Source organism: Artibeus jamaicensis, unplaced genomic scaffold, assembly GCF_021234435.1.
Source record: "Artibeus jamaicensis isolate MK-2021 breed Jamaican fruit bat unplaced genomic scaffold, CSHL_Jam_final contig_64, whole genome shotgun sequence".
NCBI classification, from domain to species: domain Eukaryota; kingdom Metazoa; phylum Chordata; class Mammalia; order Chiroptera; family Phyllostomidae; genus Artibeus; species Artibeus jamaicensis.
Window position 1 is genome coordinate 10,578,757 of NW_026521911.1, and position 20,850 is coordinate 10,599,606.

A 20,850-nucleotide genomic window follows, 5' to 3' on the forward strand; every position below is an offset into this window, starting at 1 on the left:
ATTAATAAAAATGGTATATTCTTATATTTAAATAACTTCAGTCATCTTCAAAGTACTCTCCATTTGATGCAATGCACCTATAGAGATGTTTTTTCCACTGCTCAAAACAGTTGTTGAACTTGTGTTGATGCCTTTTAGTGCTCTTTTTTGTTTCATCTGTCCCACACCTGTGAAATGTTTCCCTTTGAGGACTTTTTTCATCTGGGGAAATAAAAAGTTGCTGTGGGCAAGATGGGGTGCACAGGGAGGGTAGGGCATGGGGGTTTGCCATTTTTGGTCCAAAACTGCTGAGTACTCAGCACAGTACGGGCTCATAAATCACCCCTCATGGAAAAGGCAAACATGATGCAACTCTTCAAAAAGAATTCAGTGAAGCTAAACACAGCCTCTCACAATGCCAGCTGGTACACTGATACAGATGGGTTCCTAGAACACTCACCGAGTGGGGGAAGCCTGTACTACAAGGGACCTGCCCTCCAGAAGATATTCTGGGCTCTTTTTGGTCCTCCCTCATAGGTTTATTATGCTACATTCTACTAAGGAAACTCAAACATAAAAGTAAAAAAGATGTTAAAAAGGATATATGTAGGAACTGTGATGTTTTTTCCCCATGCGTCAGCAGTTTGTCCATCTCTTGAGAAAGAGGACTCAACTTAGATGTTACTAGGGTATTGAATAAGAACATGAGATTTGGAGTTTAAGTCTATGTCACTTACCTGCTGTGTGACCTTGGGAAGTTAGTTAACTTTGCTTAGCTCATTTCTGTTGCTGTATAATGAAGGTACTACTACCTGCCTAAGAGGACTGCTGTGAAAACTAGGTGAGTTGATATATATTTCTTTTAGCATATTCACTGTTGTATGGTCATTAGTCTACACAATGACAATCACTAATTTCAGTGTTGGCAAGCCATAGCCTTTCCCACTGTCTCGTTTTTTTCTTTGTATTAAAAAGTACTTAAAACTTTAAAATAGTTAAACTTTAAAACTTAAGATGTTACACATCTCAATTTTTAAAGACTGATAAAATGGGCATTGTAAGTGTTGTTGTTTTTCAAGTATGGTGAAGGGTTTTTTACTGACTTGACTGTCCTTACATTATCTTGCCTGGTCTACTGTCACCAAATAGTAAGAATGGGCAAGTTAGGATCTAGTCTAGGCCATGTACAAGGTAAGGGTAACTAATCCTCTTAGGGATTTACTGTTCCATCCCAGAAAATGCCAGAAAGGGTTACACTCTCAGAAACACTATAAATGCAATGTTCTTACCATACCCATAATAAAGTATTGAAAATATTAAAAGTTTGGATTAAGATTGAGATCTAGTCACATCATTTACTCCACATGAATTTATGAAGTACCTCTTGTAAGCTTCTGGGAACTCAGTTTAATGTAAGAAACAGGTGTATACAACAATAGCTGTTTTATAATGGGTGCAAATGTTGAACACAGGTGTAACAATCCTCATTTTTCTTCATTTCAGATATTTACATTCCTTAAATAAAAACCTACCTAAACTCCGAAACACCAAAATAAAGTCTCCCTGGAAAAGATAGGATCTAGAAGTAATGGGAATTGGGTATGGTGTGTATACTTCTGTTCTTCCATTATTGGGATACAAAGCACCTTGCTAAATCCTTAAAGATGGAACATCTATTTTATCATTAATGGAACTGGGAATATTATTTGTTGAGGGTTGAGGAGATCCAATAAATGGCACTCCTCCTTCCCATCTGGGTTGTGAACCTTATTAAGATGAAGAACAAATGAATTGATAAGTCCCAAATAGTGCCTTTCTATACTGATACAGCTGATACTGGAGAATGTGTTTATATCTTCAGTAAGTTCCCTATTAGTGAACCTCAGAACTGGACAAACGTATTCACCCTGCCCCAAGCATACTGCACTGGGGTAGGCTTCACCCTGCGGAGGCTGAGCCTGATCTCGCAGGAGTGGGGAGGAGGTGTCTGCTCGGGCCCTGTTTCTCCCTTCACTTTACTTCACCTGGGGCAGGGTGGGTGAGGGGAGGAAGACAGTAGTGCTATGCTACTGGAGTTTCTTTCACGTGGAGGAAAGAAGTATGCCCTCTCAGTATTTTATTAAACTTTAAATGGTAAAAACCAGCAATCATTTACTTACTTGTTTACTATCTTCTCCACTAAGATTGTCAATTCCATAAGAACAAAATAGTGTTGACCTTTGTCTGCCATTCTTATTTATTCAGTGAACAAATGCACTGTCAAGTTTATTACAATGGAATCTTTTGGTCTATATTTATTATTAGTCCAATAAAAATGTATCTACAATGTGCCAAGAATTTTCTTAGGCAAGCAAATTCTGAAATAGAAATAAATCAGAACATAAAATATTAAAATAGTGTTTTGTTTTGAAAACAACCCAGCAGTTACAAGAAAATTTAGTTGGAAAGCCTCTGATTCACACTTACTAGACCATAAGGGCTAGTCTTTGACTGCTCTATTCTTTAAACTCCCTATTTATAACTAAACAGTGATGGAGTTTAGTTATATATTGAATTTTAATTTAATTCATTTTAACATATTGAATAAATAATGGTTATCAAACTTTTAAAGCTATTGCCAAGGCATTATTATGAAATCTTGAAATGTTTGGCACTTCCTGGCTTTGGCTTCTCGATCTGGGTAAAATTGAAGGTCTTTTTACTTTCCTTGAAATTACATGTATACTATTAATACTATTATATAAGGAAAAATATAGTTGACCCAATAGCAATAAAACAAAAGTATGAGTTTCTTGAGAGTAGGCATTATTTATCAGTAGATGTTTACTGAATTTAAATATCACGAGAAAAAGCTTTATTTTATGTAATTAATATAAAGCAGGGACAAGCTGGTTTTTGTGAATCAAAAAATTAATATGTGTAATAATCACGGCTCAGGATTTAGCAGCTCTACAAGTTTCCTATTAAGTCTCATATGCTTGCACTAGGACACACATTTTAAGATTTTAAATTTATTGTTTTTAATTGTTCATTACAAAATAATCCTCAAACAATCTGCAGCTATATGGTTATTTTTCAAATGCAAACAACTGTCTTATATTTTATATGAAAAGGCAATAGTGCAGTAGTTATCAGGAAAGTTGTATAACAAAATATGTAGGCATAAGAGAACCAAAGAAATCCTGTAGGATTTGCAGAATTGTTTATGCAAACACTAGAAAACTCTGGTTCAGTTTCTACGAACTATCAAAGAATACAAACAAAAGACCCTTCTGTCTCAAATTAATCAGGTTTTGAATGGCAGCTTTTCAACATCATAAAATACATAAAAACAAAGATAAAATACATTTCATTCTGAAACGTTTCTTTTTAGTACCTATGTAGTTTGAACAATCTTGTTGTATTACGTCTTGATCAACTTTCAGTGTTCGAGGTATACCAATCGTGGTGCAGTTTTAAGAAATCAATAGCAGCAGCAGCAGGAGCATAGTGTAGTTGTTTCACTATTTCCAGATTCTGTAAAATCCCAATGCTATTGCCAGGCAAGTAAACACTGAGGCTGTGAACAGAAGAAACCATGATTAAGGTCATGCATTTGAGATTATTTTGCAGAGAGAAACAGAACAATGTCATTTTCAATTTAAATGAACAAAACGCAAAGGGAATCCAACCAATTTTCTGTCTTAGGGTTTGCTTTTTTTTTTTTTTTTAAAGATTCTATTTATTTTGAGAGAGATGGAAAGGAAGGAAGGAAGAGAAACATCAATGTGTGAGAGAAACAACTGATGGGTTGCCTGTCACACGCTCCCAACCAGGGACCTGGCCCCAAACCCAGGTATGTGCCCTGACTGAGAATTGAACTGGCAACACTTTTCTTTATAGGATTGACACCCAACACTCGTGCCCCCTCCTGCCCCCGCACCGAGCCTCACTGATGAGTGCAATCTTAGGTTTTTCATTCCCTAGAAAGTTAAGCTCAAGATAAAGGGTATCTTTTGGGGGCAGGATTGATACCAATTCTTATAAGCTTCCTGTATTTTAAACCCAGTAAGGAAGACAGTAATTTAAAAATGTAGATCATATGTCAGTGGGAATCTATAAACTGTTTAAAGTCATTATTAACAGCATTATAACCTCTAATTTCAGATCTTATAGTAAGTGAAAAACTATTTCACCTATATCATCCATTAGAAGAAAATTTTGCCTTTTCAATATGTTTAAAAGTAATTTCTCATAACTATTAATATTTATATTAAAAACTAAATAAAAATTATATTTTAATGAAAATCAATTTTTTTCAAATACAAGCAAACGTTTATTTAGAAAGTCACAGAGATAGAAGAAGTGAGTCAACTGGGCCACGTGGGCTCAGAAATAAGTTACAGAAGCAAAGGAAGGGCCCTTGGACTCGGCAGAAAGCAAAAGTACATGCCTTCAGGAAAGAAAAGGGACAAGGTACAGGCATTCTCCAAAGAGAGAGAGGAAGAGAAGATGAGCAAGAAGATAGAGGGAGGGGGCAAGGGGAGCGGAGAGAGACTGAAAACCGTTTAAAAAATCTCAGTGAGGTAGAAGAAATGGCAGTGCAAGCATCAGACTTCTTTACCAGTTAATATACCACCTGCTCTTTGTTACATCGTTCTGGACAGAAAACTTTCCTGTTCTCCTTAAGAAGGTGAATCTGTGGGGGGCTTTTAGGGACTCCCTAGTTTCTAGTTTGTTTACACAGTCATGACTCCCTCCCCCACCTCCATGTACAAATGTATTTATTACATTATTATTTACATAGAAAATAACTGGAAATAACCTAACTATAACAAGTAATTTATGACACTATAGACTGCCTATTGTAAAGCCATTAAAAATGACACATACTCATAGAATAAAAAACTAACACGTCAGTAATGATTCCTTCTAATTGGTAGAATTATGAATGATTTTAATTTTCTTCTTTGTAATTTTTAAACAGCCATGACTTTTACAATAGAGAATCTGAGCTGCAGGGCAAATTTCTTTGACTACAGACACAAAAAACAGTCTTTCATAGTACAACTATCCTAATTTTAATGTATAAATTTATATAATCTCATTTGATCCCATTCTTAATGAAACTCTGTTAATGATAAGATCATTTCCTGTGTTTAATCAACTGAGCTACTATGCCAGGGCCCACCTAGGTGATTATATTCTTTGCTAAACCCAAATGGCTGATAAATTGTGTTATACTACCAATAAAGCATTTTATTCCTTAATCAGAAAACATAACACAGTGGTTTCTAAGTTTCTCTTTCACTTCTGTTGTCAACTGTTACTTTTCATTGCTATCGCTGTGCAGTCCCAAATTGCTTTCAAATTTGTTAACCTCTATGGCCTGTCCAGGACACTTCCTTTGGATACATAACATGCACAGGTGAGCATGCGGCTGGTACATCTTAAGTACTGTGTTTATTATTTTGTTATTCTTCTGCCCAGGACAGAATCTGCCACATTAATTCTATAGGTTAAATGGCAACTACCATTATCTTACAGCTCTTGTTTCCTTGGCAACAGTGATCTGGGTCAAAGGTGGTGTCTGACTCAAGATGGGCCATTCAGATTCCTCCCCTGGGATTTTCTGAATTGAAATTAAGGAGAGAGATGTAAAACATAAGACTGTGAAGTTAAGGAGAGAGATAATTTTTCTTGGTTGGTGGAACTGGAGTGATACAAAGCAGGGAGCTACTGGTTGCGATGTTTCCAATCTAGGATGTAGAGAAAGTTGACTCCAATTATCCCTGGGCTGCAGCTGTACCTCTGCTCTTCATAATTTCATACGTAAGCCAGTAAACTCCCCTTTACGTCTAAGCTAGGCCAAGTTAAAAATACAGTACTCAAAACTTAAAGAGCCTTGGTTGATGTATGCTGAGAAACCAAAATGATTAAAATTTACGATTTTAGAAGGCTTTCTTCTCTAAGAATATAAGACCTTTAAGGCTTGGGCTTTGTTAGTATTTTTCCCACTCTATGTTCATAATTGAATTTAATATGTGAATGTCAGGTAAGTGGAGTATTACTGTCTTGCAACATGACAGGTATTCTAGGTCACAATGGATGCTCTCAGGGCATTAACTCCCCACCTGCTGAGGGTGTGGGACTGAGTTCCTAAAAGGCTTGTCAGTAACAGCAGCAGTAAACAGATATTTGGGGAAGGATAAGGTAGGAGAAAGACAATGCTAACAGAAATACTGCTGCAAATCCTCACTGAAAAAAAGGGAAGATAACTTAGGAAAGATACTTTTCCAAACACTGACTTGCTAATTTCTTTTGCCACTGCCATTAAGTCTATTAGAGTCAGCCCTGTATGTATCCACTACTGAAGGAAAGCCTTATGGAGACCATCACTATCTTCAAACTGAATATAAATGATACTATTTTTAACTATGATACTGACTCTTTTCTGTAATAGAATTTGAAGCTGTTCCTAACCTGGATTGCTTTGAAATCTATTTTGAAAGTGGGAACAAACATTCCAATCTGGGCTGTTTGGAAATTTCCCAAACACTACCACTGAATTTTCCCCAGTTCCAGAGACTTTGCTAGAATAGGGGTGGTCAAAACTTGTTTTCGCCTTAGAACCCTTTCTTCATATAAATCTTTGGCAGAAGCTCAGAATTTTAAAACAGAGGCAAGCTGAGCCACTCAAGTTACAGTAATAAAGGGGTCTACATCATTGAGGGCTGGGGGGTTCCATCTTCACTCCTACTGCCACCTCATACTTAGTGGCTGCCCAGAAAAGCCCTCATGGTATAAATCAGCAATTTTATTTTGAACAACAGTTTGATAATATGAACGTTTTTAAATGTGCATATCTTTTTGACCCAGAAGTATAGATGTGCAATGCAATGTATACGTAAATACTAGCATCAGGGCACAAAGGGGTGTAGGGTGTATATATGTTTATGTTTATTAAAGCACAAACATACATGTTGTTTGGTGCAATATTGGTTTTAATGATGAAAAACTGGTAGCAGAATGTCAACAGATGTTTGGATAAATAAATTATAGCCATTTTATACAATGATTACTATGCTTTGTAGTAAAAAGATGTCTATTGATGTAGAAAGATATTCAAGACATTTGGTTAAATTTAAAAAAGTTGTGGTCTGTACAGTATGATCTAGCTATTATTTAAAAAAAATTGTAATGTTTATATAAAGAAGAAAAATCCTACAAAGATATATATTACTCATAGTAAAAATACCTATGAGAAGTAGACTTTTACTATATTGCTTTGAATTATATAACAATTTATATGAAAATATATTACTTTTTATAAAAAGAAAAAAATTACTATTTGACTAGGGCATTCTTCCTACCTCCTTGGGGTCCTGTGATTGTTTCAGGTCACATGGTACTTGAGCCCAGGATGGGTCAAATAATCTAATTTGGGGGTAGCATCTGTGTTCAGTCAGTTGGATTCAAGGTAGGAAGTATTTTTCCTCTTTGCTTGCTATGATTTTTTAAAAATCCTCATCTGAGAATATATAGTATTGATTTTAGAGGGAGGGAGGAAGAGGGAGAAAGAAAGACTGATGTGAGAGAGAAACGCCCACCAGTAGTCTGCAACCTAGGAGTGTACCCTGACTGGGAATTGAACATGCAACCTTTTGGTGTATGGGATGACATCCCAACCAACTAAGCCACCTAGTCAGGGCTGCTTGCTACGACTTTTAATGGCCTATATATATTTTAGTTATGCTTCCTCTTAAGTCCACTCAAATACTGATGGGAGAAGATAGCCAGTAAAAATAACATTTTTTTCCATTGTGGAATACCTGTTTTTCTTCACATCCTTTTGTAGTTGTGTTTATATATTTCCTGGACACCCATAAGTTTTTTCATCTTAGAAAGTTGCACAGCTGCCTGTTAAACTTATATCCTGAACTTACTGCCTATCAAACTTAGATTTTTCACTCACTGCAGGGACCAAGCAATGAAGGAAACCTGTGACAGCTCCTCCATTTCTTCTTCTGTGCTGGCCAGCGTTACCTGGTAGGAGCTGACAGGCCTGAAAGTGAAATGATAATAATTCCTTTCTCTGACAGCCTTACCTGCAAGATAACGAATTGTTTCAAGCTTGTTAGATTCCATTAGCGTTTTTAAAGAGGCAATTTCAGTGTCAATTTTATTACTGGTCTCTGAGATAATACTGTTGGTTTTAGTATCCTGTAGCAAATAAGAATAAAGACAATTAAGTTTTGTGCTTATGTATACTAGCAAAAATATTTACATTAGAAACCCTAATTTATGGGTGAATTGTGTTTTAACAAAAGTCTTAGTTGAGGAAACATAGTAAAAGCAATGTGATATTTAAAAAAAAAATTATTATGTGCCCTGGCTGGTGTAGCTCAGTGGATTGAGCATGGGCCTGCGAAACAGAGTATCGCAGTTTGATTCCCAGTCAGGGCACATGCCTGGGTTGCAGGCCAGTTCCCAGTGGGGGACACACGAGAGGCAACCATATGTTGTTTCTTTCCCTCTCTTCTTCCCTTCCCCTCTAAAGATGGATGAATAAAATCTTATTAAAAAAATATTATGTGAACATTATAAACTGACAAAAAATATTCCTTCTACTTTAATATTTGGAGACCATTTATTAAGATTATCATATTCTGGGCACATTCTACTAGAAGCCTCATAGTAAGATATTTGAGACTTAAATATATGAGGATAAACTAAGAAGAAAAATTTGTAGTCACTGAACTATCATTTCATGTATAAAAAAAGTCCTTAGGATAAGACAGTTAAAAATTCAAATATATTTTGAAAAAGAACCCTAACCAGGTTTATAATGTGAACTGGCACCAATAAGAAAGGAAATGCAGAAATGTTTACAGGGCAACACTGAATGCGAGGTGGGCAGGAGCTGAGAAACAGGAAGAGAAAGAAAATGGCACTTGGAGCTCAGAAATGAGTGGTGGGACAGATTTTAAATCTCCTAATGTCCTTTATCAGGCCAAAAAGGAAGAGAGGAGACTAGGATTGTAAGAAGGACAAATGGGATCTTCTACAATATTAGAAGCAAGAAACAGTACTGTCTCTTCTATTAGAATGTACACAATGCCTCTTAACTTTTCAGAAAAGGACTAGGCTAAGCCAGAAAATTGAGTTTTACTCAAGCCACAGATATTAATTATGACAATGTAGGATTACTGAGAAGGTTACCTTCTAGGTAATGAGAACAATGGGTTTAAATTCCAGGTTCACAGCCCAGCTTTACCACTAATAAGCAGTATGTGACCTTAACGTTCCCGTGCTTCATTTTTGAAATGGGTAAAGTGGGAATACAGACTGCCTGTCTCACAGAGGCTGATATAAGGGTTAAAGAACTTAAGAGAAAGAAGTAAAGCAAGCAGAATAGTATCTGACATACAATAAGCACTCAAATATTTACTCTTAGTTTTTAAAATTTAATTTCATCTAGGTACTCACTTAACTACTAATTGTGAATTATTTTCTTTTTAAAAAATAGTTATCTTTTCATGTATAAGTAAGTTAGTTAAAAAGTATGCTACCTGGAAAGCTCGATTCTGACTCAGATGTCACAGCTCGGGTACTGTCACCCACTGGGTGGCAGCTTTCCCAGTGCTGGTCAGACCAACAGCTCTGAGAAAGGCATGGATTCTACCAGGCTGGCTGTTTAAAGTCCAAAGTTATAAACTGATACACATACCGCAGTTACACAAGGCAGGAGAGCTGTACAAGAGACATTTTTAGGTAGTAGCTTACCTTTTTGGTAAATTCTGTGGTTGCTTCCATAAGTTTCTTTTCTTGATCTGTAAACTAAAGGATATCATGCATCAGGAGGTTAACAAAAAAAAAAAAAAAGACTAAAGGTATTAAAAAGCAATAAATAATCAAGAAAGTACATTTAAAAGCACATTACCATATCTGTTACTCTGCTCCTTTCTAGGTTGATGTCCAGTTTATTATCTGCTCTGATTTGACTGGTTTCATTCTTTAAAGAAAAATAAAATTTTAAAAGGTGATCTTGTAATGAATATTCTGAAATTGATAAAATATTCTTAAGTGGGAAGAAGAGTTTCACTTACTATCAATTGTTGCTTAACTTGTTCTAATTCAGTTTTCATTTTCTAGGTATAAGAAAGATCACATACAATTAACATTAAACTAAGAGCTCATATTGTAATTTTTTTCATAAAATCTGAAACCCTAGGTTAGCAAAAAGTAGATGATGTATGGATTTCTAATATAGGATTTGATTAAAAATAAAGACAAGAAAGAACAGTTCTTCATATTCAGAAAATAATTCTTATAAAAATATTAGAAAATGTATTTGTTTTAGTATTCTACTTTTTTAAATGATTAATATTCTAAATTAAAAAATAATTAAGCTGGTGGATAATTAAGTTCTGACTGAATTACAAAAATACATTTTTCTCCTAAATGACTAAAGTAATTAGTACAGAATCATATAAAATGGAAAATGTCACATTACTTTTATTATACTATGAACTATGCTAAAATCTTATACAATATTATAGAGCTCAAATATTTACATAATTTTTATATACATAAGTTACAACTCATTCTTTAGTATGCAAGAAACTATGCTTTATACATAGAGAGATTAGGTAGATTAAAGAGTATATTTTTACCTAAGAACTTGTAAATAGAAAAAAAAGAACTTGTAAATAATTAATTAATAACCACATAAACTTGCTATTTGGCCCTATTACGCACTAAGTAGACTACTTGTGACACATTATTTTATTGGTAATAAAATGAAAGTTTCTGTCACCTCGTTCTCTGCTCTCAGATTTGCAAATTCACTTTTCTCTAGGATGACCATGTCTTTCCTGATGGAGTCCAAATGAGCCATTAGCTGTTGTACTGTTATTTCCTAGGGGAAAAAAAAATCACCTAGTGATCTATGGAAAGCTATCCCCTTAACATGGAATTGTTTTCATGAAACTTGAAGAGTATCTTATGCTACAAGATACCACGTCACTTGGCTAAGTAAAAAAAAAAAAAAAAGAAGAAGAGCCCTGGCTGGCATAGCTCAGTGGATTGAGTGCAGGCTGTGAACCAGAGGGTTGCCTGTTTGATTCCCAGTCAGGACACATGTCTAGGTTGCAGGCCAGGTCCCTAGTGGGGGCCATGTGAGAGGCAACCATACATTGATGTTTCTCTCCCTCTTTTTCTCCCACCTTTCCTCTCTCTCTAAAAATAAATAAATAAAATCTTTAAAAAAAAAGAGAGAAAGACAAGAAAAATACCCTGGAACATATGAAACCTAGATATCTGAAATATCAAAATGAAAAGGAACAGGAAATTCAAGGAAGAAAAATGATTTCCCAGTGAAGAGAAATAAATGTCTAGAAACATTTATAAAAGAATCCCCATAAAATGCTTACCTAACACCTAAGAGTTCCTCAACAAATACGGGTTTTTTTTTGTCTTTAAATGGCTGCATAGAAAGGGTTTTGTTTTATTGCTTTAATTTTGAGGGATTTTCTACCACCAGAAAATGCCAGGGTACCTGACTCAGAAGTCAGGTAGTAAAACAAAATAGGTACAAGTATGGTTTAAATAACTACCCCTTGTCGGCATAACATAATTAGTGGTTTTCTTAAAAAGAGTTTATTTATTTTTAGAGGGGAAGGGGTGCAGAAAGGACAGAAACATTGATTGATTGAGTCTTGCATGCACATGGACCAGGGGCCAAACCTGCATCCCAGGCATGTGCCCTGACTGGGAACTGAACAGGCAAGCTCTTGCTTTGTGGGATGACTCCCAACCTACTGAGCCACTCTGGTCAGGGCTAATTAGTGTTTTTGAAAAAAGATTTTATTTATTTATTTTTAGAGGGGAAGGAAAGGAGAGAAGGAGAGAAATATCAATGTATGGTTGCCTCTTGTGAGTCCCCTGCTGGGAAATGGCCTGCAACCCAGGCATGTGCCCTGACTGGGAATCGAACCCCAATTATGTGGTTTGCAGGCCCACATTCAATCCACTGAGCTACACCAGCCAGGGCTAGTTAGTACTTTAAAATGACATTTTAGTACTGTCTCTCTTGGAACAGTTTCTGTTTCTGAAAACAGAAAAAGCAAGAGACATAAAAATGAAAAGGTGGGGGTGGAATATTAAACATTTTTATTATATAGTTGATTTTTGTTAAACCTTCAAGCCAATTTGCATTTTATCCAAATAAGTTTGCTCATGCCTGGGTGGCTATATCATGAGCAAATTAACACACACACACAAATTTCTGGGTAATTTTCTTATATTTGGTACTATAAGGAATATGTAAAAGAAAAGGTGGTTCCCACCTGATAGACTTATACGCATTTACTTTGCTAGGGAAGGACATTTTTATAGAAATAATTTAAGGCAGACTGTACAAAGAAAAAAATGTAACACTGAACTTTACTTGGTAGCTTGTTAACTCATTATTTCTTCCTCTTTACCAAAAGAAAAAATAAGGATGCAGCCATGAAAATGACCCCCTGTAACAGGGTATATAAGCAAACAAACAAAAACCCCAAATAAGAACAGGCTCACTAGTGGAACTCCCATAGTGGTCAGTTTGTGGCCAGGAGTGCACTGTTGGGGTTATAGTCCTCTACTGGCCATATGGGCAAGAAAGACCATTTCAGAACTGACTTGACTCTTAGAAAACAGAGGCTGTTAACACAGTTTCAGACGGGGGACCAAGAAATGACTCAGTCTTCAAAGAACCCGGCATGCACAACACTCTCCAGTGACAACTCCCACATGGCACAGTCATATGGAATAGAAGTTAAAAATGTGAGTTCTGGACTCAGGAGGTCTGGCTTTGAATCCAAAGGCTGTCATTTACTGTGGGACTTTGGGCAAGTTATTTAACTTCCTTGACCTCCTCATTAGAAATAATAACAGTGCCTAAACCTTACGAGAGCTGCTTGGAGAATTAAATGAGATGGTCCATATCAAATGCTTCAAATAATACCTGGCACTCAATGAATGTTGGTTATTACAATTAACCAGAGACAGGGATATAAATGGCTGAAGCAAGACAGTGTAACTTTAATTATGTTGATATGGAGAAGTTTTGCCTTAACTATTAACCCTATCATAAAACATTTATTTTTTACTGTGTACTCGAGACATCCCTGAGTCTCATGCCTTCCCTGTCATATATTACTGAGGATGGGGGTAAATTTTCTTTTATGCAGTTCTGTTTGAATATTCATGAAAATTAGTTAGGAAGTTATGCAGAAGTGGCTTTATGAGCTGTGTTAGTCCTATTGCTCCAAAATGTCATTATGAAACTCTAAAACATTAAATATGTTATCTTTTTAAATCTTTAATAACATGTTACTACTGAGACTATATAGAGAATAGTTGAAAACTGTAATTGCAGAGTTCTGGTGGAGTCTGAACCTGAGGTAAGGAACTGCACTATGACCCCAGTGGCCTCTTTTCATTTCCCTGTCCTCCTTTCAATACAGTCTGTGACCCAAAAAGGCCTACCAACCAGCACATGCGTCCATCTTCAAAATTGTTAAATGGAAAAGTATAATCCAGTATTAAGTAGTCAAATCTATTGAAAGGGTAATCATTGTAACTACTGTGGAGCCACCAGAGAAGATGACTATAATTCAGATTTTAAATGAGTCAGAGTATAATTGTATTTTCAGATTGAGCAGACCTGACTCAGTACAGTCCTTCCTGAAGTGATCAAGCATGATGTTTGAAGGCCTGAGTCCCAGCCCGATCTTTCATGACATCTTTGTGTGTTGTTCTCTCCTAGAGGTGGGGTCAGGAAGGGGATAGGCTCGGGGTAGAAGAGGATTTTAATTTCACACACTAGTAATAAAAAGTCAAAAGTTTAGGAGTAGTATTTCTACATCCAATCCTGTATTTTGAATATGTGATTAAACGGTCCTGGCAGCATAAATATTTCTCAAACCAGAGTTTTATATAATAGGTAATATAAACCACTAAATATATAATAGGTAAACTTAAAAGTCTGATTTAAGAATATATTTCCTTATTAAAAATGCCAGTGGCTCAATTAGCTGTTTCAGGACAGCTCAGAGGTTTGGGAGAATTAAATGACTGGCTTTTTCTTTTTTTAATTTTTAAAAAGATTTTATTTATTTATCTTCAGAGGGAAAGGGAAGGAGAGAGGGAGAGAAATAACAATGTATTGGTTGCCTCTCGTGGGTCCCCTGCTGGGAACTGGCCTGCAACCCAGGCATGTACCCTGACTGGGAATCAAACCAGGATCCTCTGGTTTGCAGGCCCATGCTCAACCCACTGAGCTGCACCAGCCAGGGCTGGCTTTTTCTTTAGTAGATTAGTAATCTGTTATGGTTCTGAATAAATTAAGCTAAAATAATGCACACACAAATTTATAGGTAAGTTAAATCCAAGGACTGAATGTTTTTAATTCTGAATATGAAACTGGAAATTATCATAAAAAACTTTAAAAAGCTTTTGAGTTATGACCTTTAATAGAATGAAATTTTATGCAAGAGCTTCTAATTTTACATAAGAACCCTTCATTTCCCTCTGTTGTCAAATATTTAACTAAGAAAGGAAGCCTAAATTTGAAAAAGTAAAATTTAAAGTATATAATCAAATGAAAGATTCTTAAACATAGTGAATGAACTCATGATGACAAACTATGAATTATTCCACAGTTAAGCTTATTCTGTCCTTTACAGGAAATCACTGCCTTTGTCCACGGCACCACAATTACAGCTCTTGCAAATTACTCAACCTCTCTGCTCATCTCTTCAGTGGCAAAAGAGAATAATTCTACCTACATTTTAAGATTGTTAAAGGGGTTAAATAACATGTGAAGAGTCCCAACACTGTGCCTCTCATATCCTAAGTTCTTAGTAAATGCCATTATTTGTGTATCCAGTCAAATTAAAGCATCTTAGCCAAATGCTTTATAAAGTCATTCCCAGCTATGTAAGTCCTATCCAGCCTTCTAAGTTTGGGAAAATTAAGAAGAATATAAACATCACTGCAGTAAAATATTTTTTAAAGATTTTATTTTTAGAGAGGGGGGAAGGGAAGGAGAGAGGGAGAGAAACATCAATGTGTGGTTGCCTCTCATGCACCCCCTACTGGGGACCTGGCCCACAACCTAACCATGTGCCCTGGCTGACTGGGAATTGAACCAGTGACCCTTCACAGGCTGGCTTTCAATCCAATGAGTCACACCAGCCAGGGCATGTTTTTATTATATAGAAGCGTTAGCTCTTCTACTGTGGAGGGCTTTCAACAGGGAAAAATTATTTCACAATGTACTACCATCTCATGATTCAAATAATGTGATTATCTTACAATGAAAATTTGGTAAAATTTCATTTGTGTTACCATAATTGTTATGACTATTCTAACTCCTTAATCTCTCTAGATGCTTTCTTACTAAAGGGATTTTTAAATTTTTGATCCTTTTAGACAGAACAATAAGGAAGATGCAAGTGTGTTTGGGAGGTTAGTAGATAAGACAAAAGATGCAGTTAAGTAATAAAAATTAAACTGTTACCTGTTGAGCTTGAGTGACCATCTCCTTATAGATAGTATCCAAGCTGACATTTGATAAAGTGGTTAATGCTGATACAATCGTTTCTGCCTGTGCTTTGTCAAATCCTGCAGGCAGCAAATAGGTATATTTTTAAAAAAGTGCACATTCTTATTAGAATAGACAGCTGAATAACCTCCCCTATAAATTATTCTTTTAAAAACATCTTTACAATTAAAAATTTGACAGATTACGTAAAATAATTCTCTAAAAGCACTCTACAATTTTGATTCCCACTGATCCATTTTCCCAATCTACATCAACACTGGATAGTACTAGTCTTTTTATTTTCAAGCAAATAATTGTCATGAAAAATGGTATTGCATTGTTATTTTAATTTGTATTTAAAATTTGCATTTCCTTGGTCAAGCATCTGTCCATATATTTATTGGTTATTGACATTTATTCTTCTGTGAGCTGTTTATAACTTTTGCCCATTTATGTTTAAAATTGCTTAACTTTTTCCTCTTGATTCATGTGAACTGTTTGAATTTCAAAGCAATAGGCTCATTGTCATGTGTGTTGCTAACAATTTTAACTTTATGGATATCATTTGAGATACAGATTTAAATACTTCTATAGCCAGGCCTGTTGTTACTTTCATTGCTTTCGAGTTTTATGTCTTGATTCTTCTAAAAATACTGTATATTCTAGTATTTTTTATAGTTTTTCTTTCATTTTTTTACATTTAGCTTTTAGTCAACCCAGAATTTATTTTTCAGTAAGGGGGAATCATATAACCATCTCTGTGATTAGAAATATCACATAGTACACATGGCTAGCTAGTCAGTTATTATAACTCGTTGGTTAAATAGTCCTTCCTTTACCGAATTTGTAATGCTGCCTTTAAATTTGCTTGCTAAACCCATGTGTGTGTATCCCATTCTACAATCACCTTTTCTATGTGCTATCACATAATTTAAAAGACTGTTTTGATAATCTGGTCATTTTGTGGTGCTTGTTCTTTGATTTTCTTTTTTGCTCTTCTTAAACATTGTCCTTGTACTTCTACATGGACTTCAGTGTCAGCCTAGAAGCTACGGGTGGTTTGTTTTTTTTTTTTTGCCTCTTCACATAATTGGAAATCATTCTACACATGTAACTTTATATAATGCTTTTTTCACTTAATGTAACTTTAGCATTTCTCATATTTATTTAAGTAATACCATTTTTATGACTGTAAAATATTCCATTGTATTGGTGGCACTTACACTTAGTGACACTTAATTGTTCCTAATAGTGATTCTGTCTTGACTAGGTAATTTATTATGAGTGGTGTTAATTTACTTCTTTCAAAAGATACCCATGTCTCTCACCATGAGTTTCCAAGTCTCGAACCAATGCATGGGTATCAAAAGTTAATTTTCTTTGTTCTAAAGGAGTTATGTCCACTCGCCTTGTATCATATTCTTCCTTGGTTGTAGTGGTGAAGAAGTCTGAAAAGAGAAGACAGCATTTTTATTTCTTGTAGTAACAAATGGAAGCCTCACGCTTTAGCTTCTGAAGCATTTTCCCCATCTATAATACAGTTCCAGCTCTCCTATTTAGGAATTCTGTAATTTTAGGGTAGATAATTGACTCCTCTGAGCCTGTCTTATCCAAAAGTGTCAACATTATTTGGCATAGCAAACATTCAGTAAATGTTTCTTTTGCTTCTTTTAGTATTCAGAAATGGTTTGTTAAGAATCAGTCTAGCTATGGCTGGGGGTAGCTCAGTGGATTGAGTGCGGGCCTACAAACCAAAGGGTTACTGGTTCAATTCCCAGCCAGGGCACATGCCTGGGTTGTGGGTCAAGTCCTCAGTAGGGGGCATGTGAGAGGCAACCACACATTGATATTTCTCTCCCTCTCTTGCTCCTTTTCTTCCTCTCTCTCTAAAAATGGATAAATAAAATCTTTTTTAAAAAGTCAGTCTAAAGTATTATATACATCAAAAGTTCTGGATATCTCTGCCACTTCTTTAATTCCTGGAGAACAGAAACTGCCCAACTCTCCTCAGTGCTTAGAAGTCTTTTATATACTTATGAGACCTATATGCCCATGCAAGGTAGCTTTCTGTACTCCCACTCTTATATACTCAGTTTATTTCCCACACAGTTCTCAGTTGAAATTATCTTGTTTACTATTTGCCTCCCTGAACCAGCACATAAGCTCCATGAAGCCCTGACTCTGTTTTTTATTACTGTATCTTTAATACTTAGAACAGTGCTGGTAAAAAGCTGGATTACAGTATTTTATTTTTGAATCAATGAATTTTATTTTAAAATCTGGAATATTTACTTTTAACACAAACTTCTAGGACAAGTTTCACATTTTAAAAATATATGTCCTGTTTAAATAAATTTCCAATTAAAAATATTATTTTTAGAGGGAGGGGAAGGAAGAAAGAGAGAGGCTAGTAGAAACACCAGTATGAGAAAGAACATCAACTGGTTGCTTCTTGTACATGCCTCCACCCGAGACCCAACCCACAACGCAGGCATGTGCCCTGACCTGGAATCAAACCAAACAGGCAGCCTTTCACTTGTGGGAGCACGCTCAACTAACTGAGCCACAATAAATTCCCAATGTTTAAGGCACAGAGAATGATGACCAAAACCAGGCATAAAGTTTTCACTGACTTTACAGATTAGTAGGCATTTTTTTTTTTTTAAATTCCCAAGTTTTAAGGCACAGGAGATGATGAGCAAAACCAGACACAATGTGTTTTCTTGACTTTATAGACTAGTAGGCAAGATTTAAAAAAAAAAAAATTGAAATCTAAACATAAACCTAATTCAAACGATGAAAAAGAGTACGGGGACACTTAAGGTTTCTTTGACAACAGTCAGATTCAAGAGGAGTAACAACATATATACTGAAACTTCGTTTACTTAAGGTGATGTATTTTCCAGTATTATATGTACTTCAAAGTTCATTCTCAAAATGTTTAATGTTGTTTTCATTTGAGTATGTAAACATACACCTCCAAAAGTTTACACAGATAGGATTGAGACTGGAGTGATTTTCCAGGGTTCAAAAAAATGCTGCCTCTTTTTTGGTAAAGGCCATCTAATGCATATGCATGCTAAACACCTAAATATATACTCAAAGGCGTGAAGGGCCCTGGCAGCTACACAGCCTTCTTACCGGGCATGAACAACTGTGTGAGGAAAAGGAAGCAATGAGCAAAACAGCACAAAATACAGTGGGTACTGGTCGGGTCATTTCACCTGGCACTGAAGACTCAAGGTGAACAGAGAATGCTGATATCAGTACCAAGTGCCCACTCTCTGGACAACCTTAGAGTTTAGAAATTGGGGGGGGGGGCGGGGACGGTGAGGGGGCAGAATACTGAAAACGTCTCTCAATAAAGTCAGATGTCCTCCAGGTCACACTGCTAACAGGGGTGCCAACTAGTTCAACACCTGTAGGTTCCAGCATTCACTTTCTACTTTATGAAATATGTGTTGACTTCAGGATACTGAAAATTAGAGAGAGAATAAAGCGGACCTGGCGTGTGATGCAGTCTACCAAAAACCTGGGGTCGAGGCCAGCACCTACATAACAGAACCTAAACTTGAACAGGCCACGAAAGAAATCAGGACTCCCCAGACACCGATTACCTTCCGCTTGCTCGCTCCCGGCAGATCTACGAGAGGGCGGCAATCATCGGTTTTATTTGACGGTAAAGGGAACTGGAGCTCAGAAGCCTGGCGGGGCTCTAATGGTGTAGCCCGGCGGGAACCCCAGGCCGTCAGAAACTCGCTCTCGGAAGAGGAAGACAGTCCTCCTGGTGGTCCCTGACCCCCTCGGGGGAGAGACCCGGCAGCAGGGAGGGTCTCCGGGGCCAAGAGTGGGTGGGGCAGGAGGGCGTGGCACCCTCGCCTCTCAGTCACGGGAGCAGGCACGAGCATCGCCTCTCTAGAACGCACTCAGACATAGACACGGCGCCTTTTCTCACCTCTCCGCAGTGCCCGCGAGAAACGCCCGCGGGGAGATGAAATCTGTCGCCCCCCGCTGCTTTCAGAGAGCAGGAGCCGCCAAACACTACGACTCCACATACCCTCAGCGTCTCGGTTGGACTAAGAACGGAAAGGCTGAACGAATCACGCTCAGGCTTTCGGGCAAGGTAGTCCTGCAGCCAGGAGGATGCCGGGAAATGTAGTTTTTGACGCGTCGCAAACACCCCTCCCAGCGCCTGCTGGACCAGAGGTTCCGTATACCCAGGCCTCCTCACACGCGGGTCCACATTTTGGTAGCATGGTTCACAGCGGCTCAGCCTCGCCCACCAGCCCTTCCCAAGCCCTGCACGCCGTTACCACCCTTAGAAAGCGGGATCTTGTCTTTCAACCTTCCGGCGCCAGCTTCCTGGCAATGAGGTACAGTTCAACAGCCGAGTGACCCTGAGTAGCCAGCGACCATTGCACATATTGGCCGGTGGGAGAAGGGGTGGGGGGGTGGGTCACATTTACCCGCACAGTAATCTGGGACTGAAATACTCCGCCAGTGAGCATTCTGGGGGAGCTGGTCACCTAGAAACCTTCTGGGAAGTGTAGTCCGGAGAATTCCTCATACTTGGGGCCTTAACCTGCAGCTTCGCCCTCTAGTGCACAGGAGGAGGAACTTAAGTAGGTTTAGTCCCTCTCTTCAGGGAAACTGAATTCCTCGGCTTCTAGGGTAGGACTGATATTACTATTATACTTATCCCTTTCAGACCTCATTTACTCCAGACTTTGCTCCACGTGGTAAAATGCTGAAAATAACACACAGTAGTTGCGGGGCTAATATGTATTTTGTACGTCTTTAAATGGTACACAATAGTTAGTTTTTAGGGGCTTGATTATTCTCACAAGTGTTTAAACAGTTACCACTGCATTTTGCCACCCATGTGTTTTCAAAGCTCTGGGAACGTCAGTTGCGTAACAAGCACCGTTCTAACTACTGGGGCACATTAAAAGAACACGTGATTCCCCCACCAGCAAGGGCTTTGACAAACCATTCATGGGGAGGAAATATAAATGGCTATTTAAAAACTGAAAATAAATAAGAAAGGACAGGTCAATCGCACCAGTTAAGGAAAACCTTTGCAGATTTTTTAAAGTTACGATTATTAATGCTGTCAAATATGAAATTCGGGAACTCATGATGCTGGCAGGAGTGTAAATGAGTACAACGTATTTGGAAAGCAATTTAATAATGTCTATGAAAACTCTAAAAAGTGATTAGCCAAAGTTTCACTAGTAAGAATCTATGCTAAGAAAAATTAATCACATTTGTAGCTAAGACTTTTATGATTTATAGACCTT

General features: G+C 37.1%; 1 protein-coding gene across 2 annotated transcripts; it reads right to left on the reverse strand.

The window, feature by feature from the left end:
• Positions 1 to 1,330: 1,330 nt before the first annotated feature.
• Positions 1,331 to 19,816, reverse strand: CCDC90B (coiled-coil domain containing 90B). Of its 2 annotated transcripts, XM_037138598.2 has the most exons (9): positions 19,506 to 19,816; positions 16,879 to 16,998; positions 15,527 to 15,630; positions 10,778 to 10,879; positions 10,068 to 10,109; positions 9,902 to 9,973; positions 9,745 to 9,798; positions 8,067 to 8,181; positions 1,335 to 3,538 (listed from the first exon to the last, which is right to left on the reverse strand). In XM_037138598.2, the coding sequence occupies exons 1-9, from the start codon at positions 19,603 to 19,605 to the stop codon at positions 3,483 to 3,485; spliced, it is 765 nt and encodes a 254-aa protein (XP_036994493.2). In that variant the 5' UTR covers positions 19,606 to 19,816; the 3' UTR covers positions 1,335 to 3,482. The 2 variants fall into 2 exon arrangements, with proteins under 2 accessions (XP_053526742.1, XP_036994493.2); XM_053670767.1 differs by lacking the exon at positions 8,067 to 8,181 and having other exon boundaries at positions 1,331 to 3,538; positions 19,506 to 19,715.
• Between the last annotated feature and the right edge of the window lie 1,034 nt (positions 19,817 to 20,850).

Bases quoted from the DNA above. Each gene is read 5' to 3' on its own strand.
- CCDC90B (XM_037138598.2), bottom strand. From the start codon at position 19,605: ATGTGGAGTCGTAGTGTTTGGCGGCTCCTGCTCTCTGAAAGCAGCGGG. The intron at 16,999-19,505 runs GTGAGAAAAGGC...TTCTCTTTTCAG, and splicing joins CTCGCGGGCACTGCGGAGAG to ACTTCTTCACCACTACAACC. The intron at 10,110-10,777 runs GTGACAGAAACT...TCTTATACCTAG, and splicing joins ATCTGAGAGCAGAGAACGAG to AAAATGAAAACTGAATTAGA.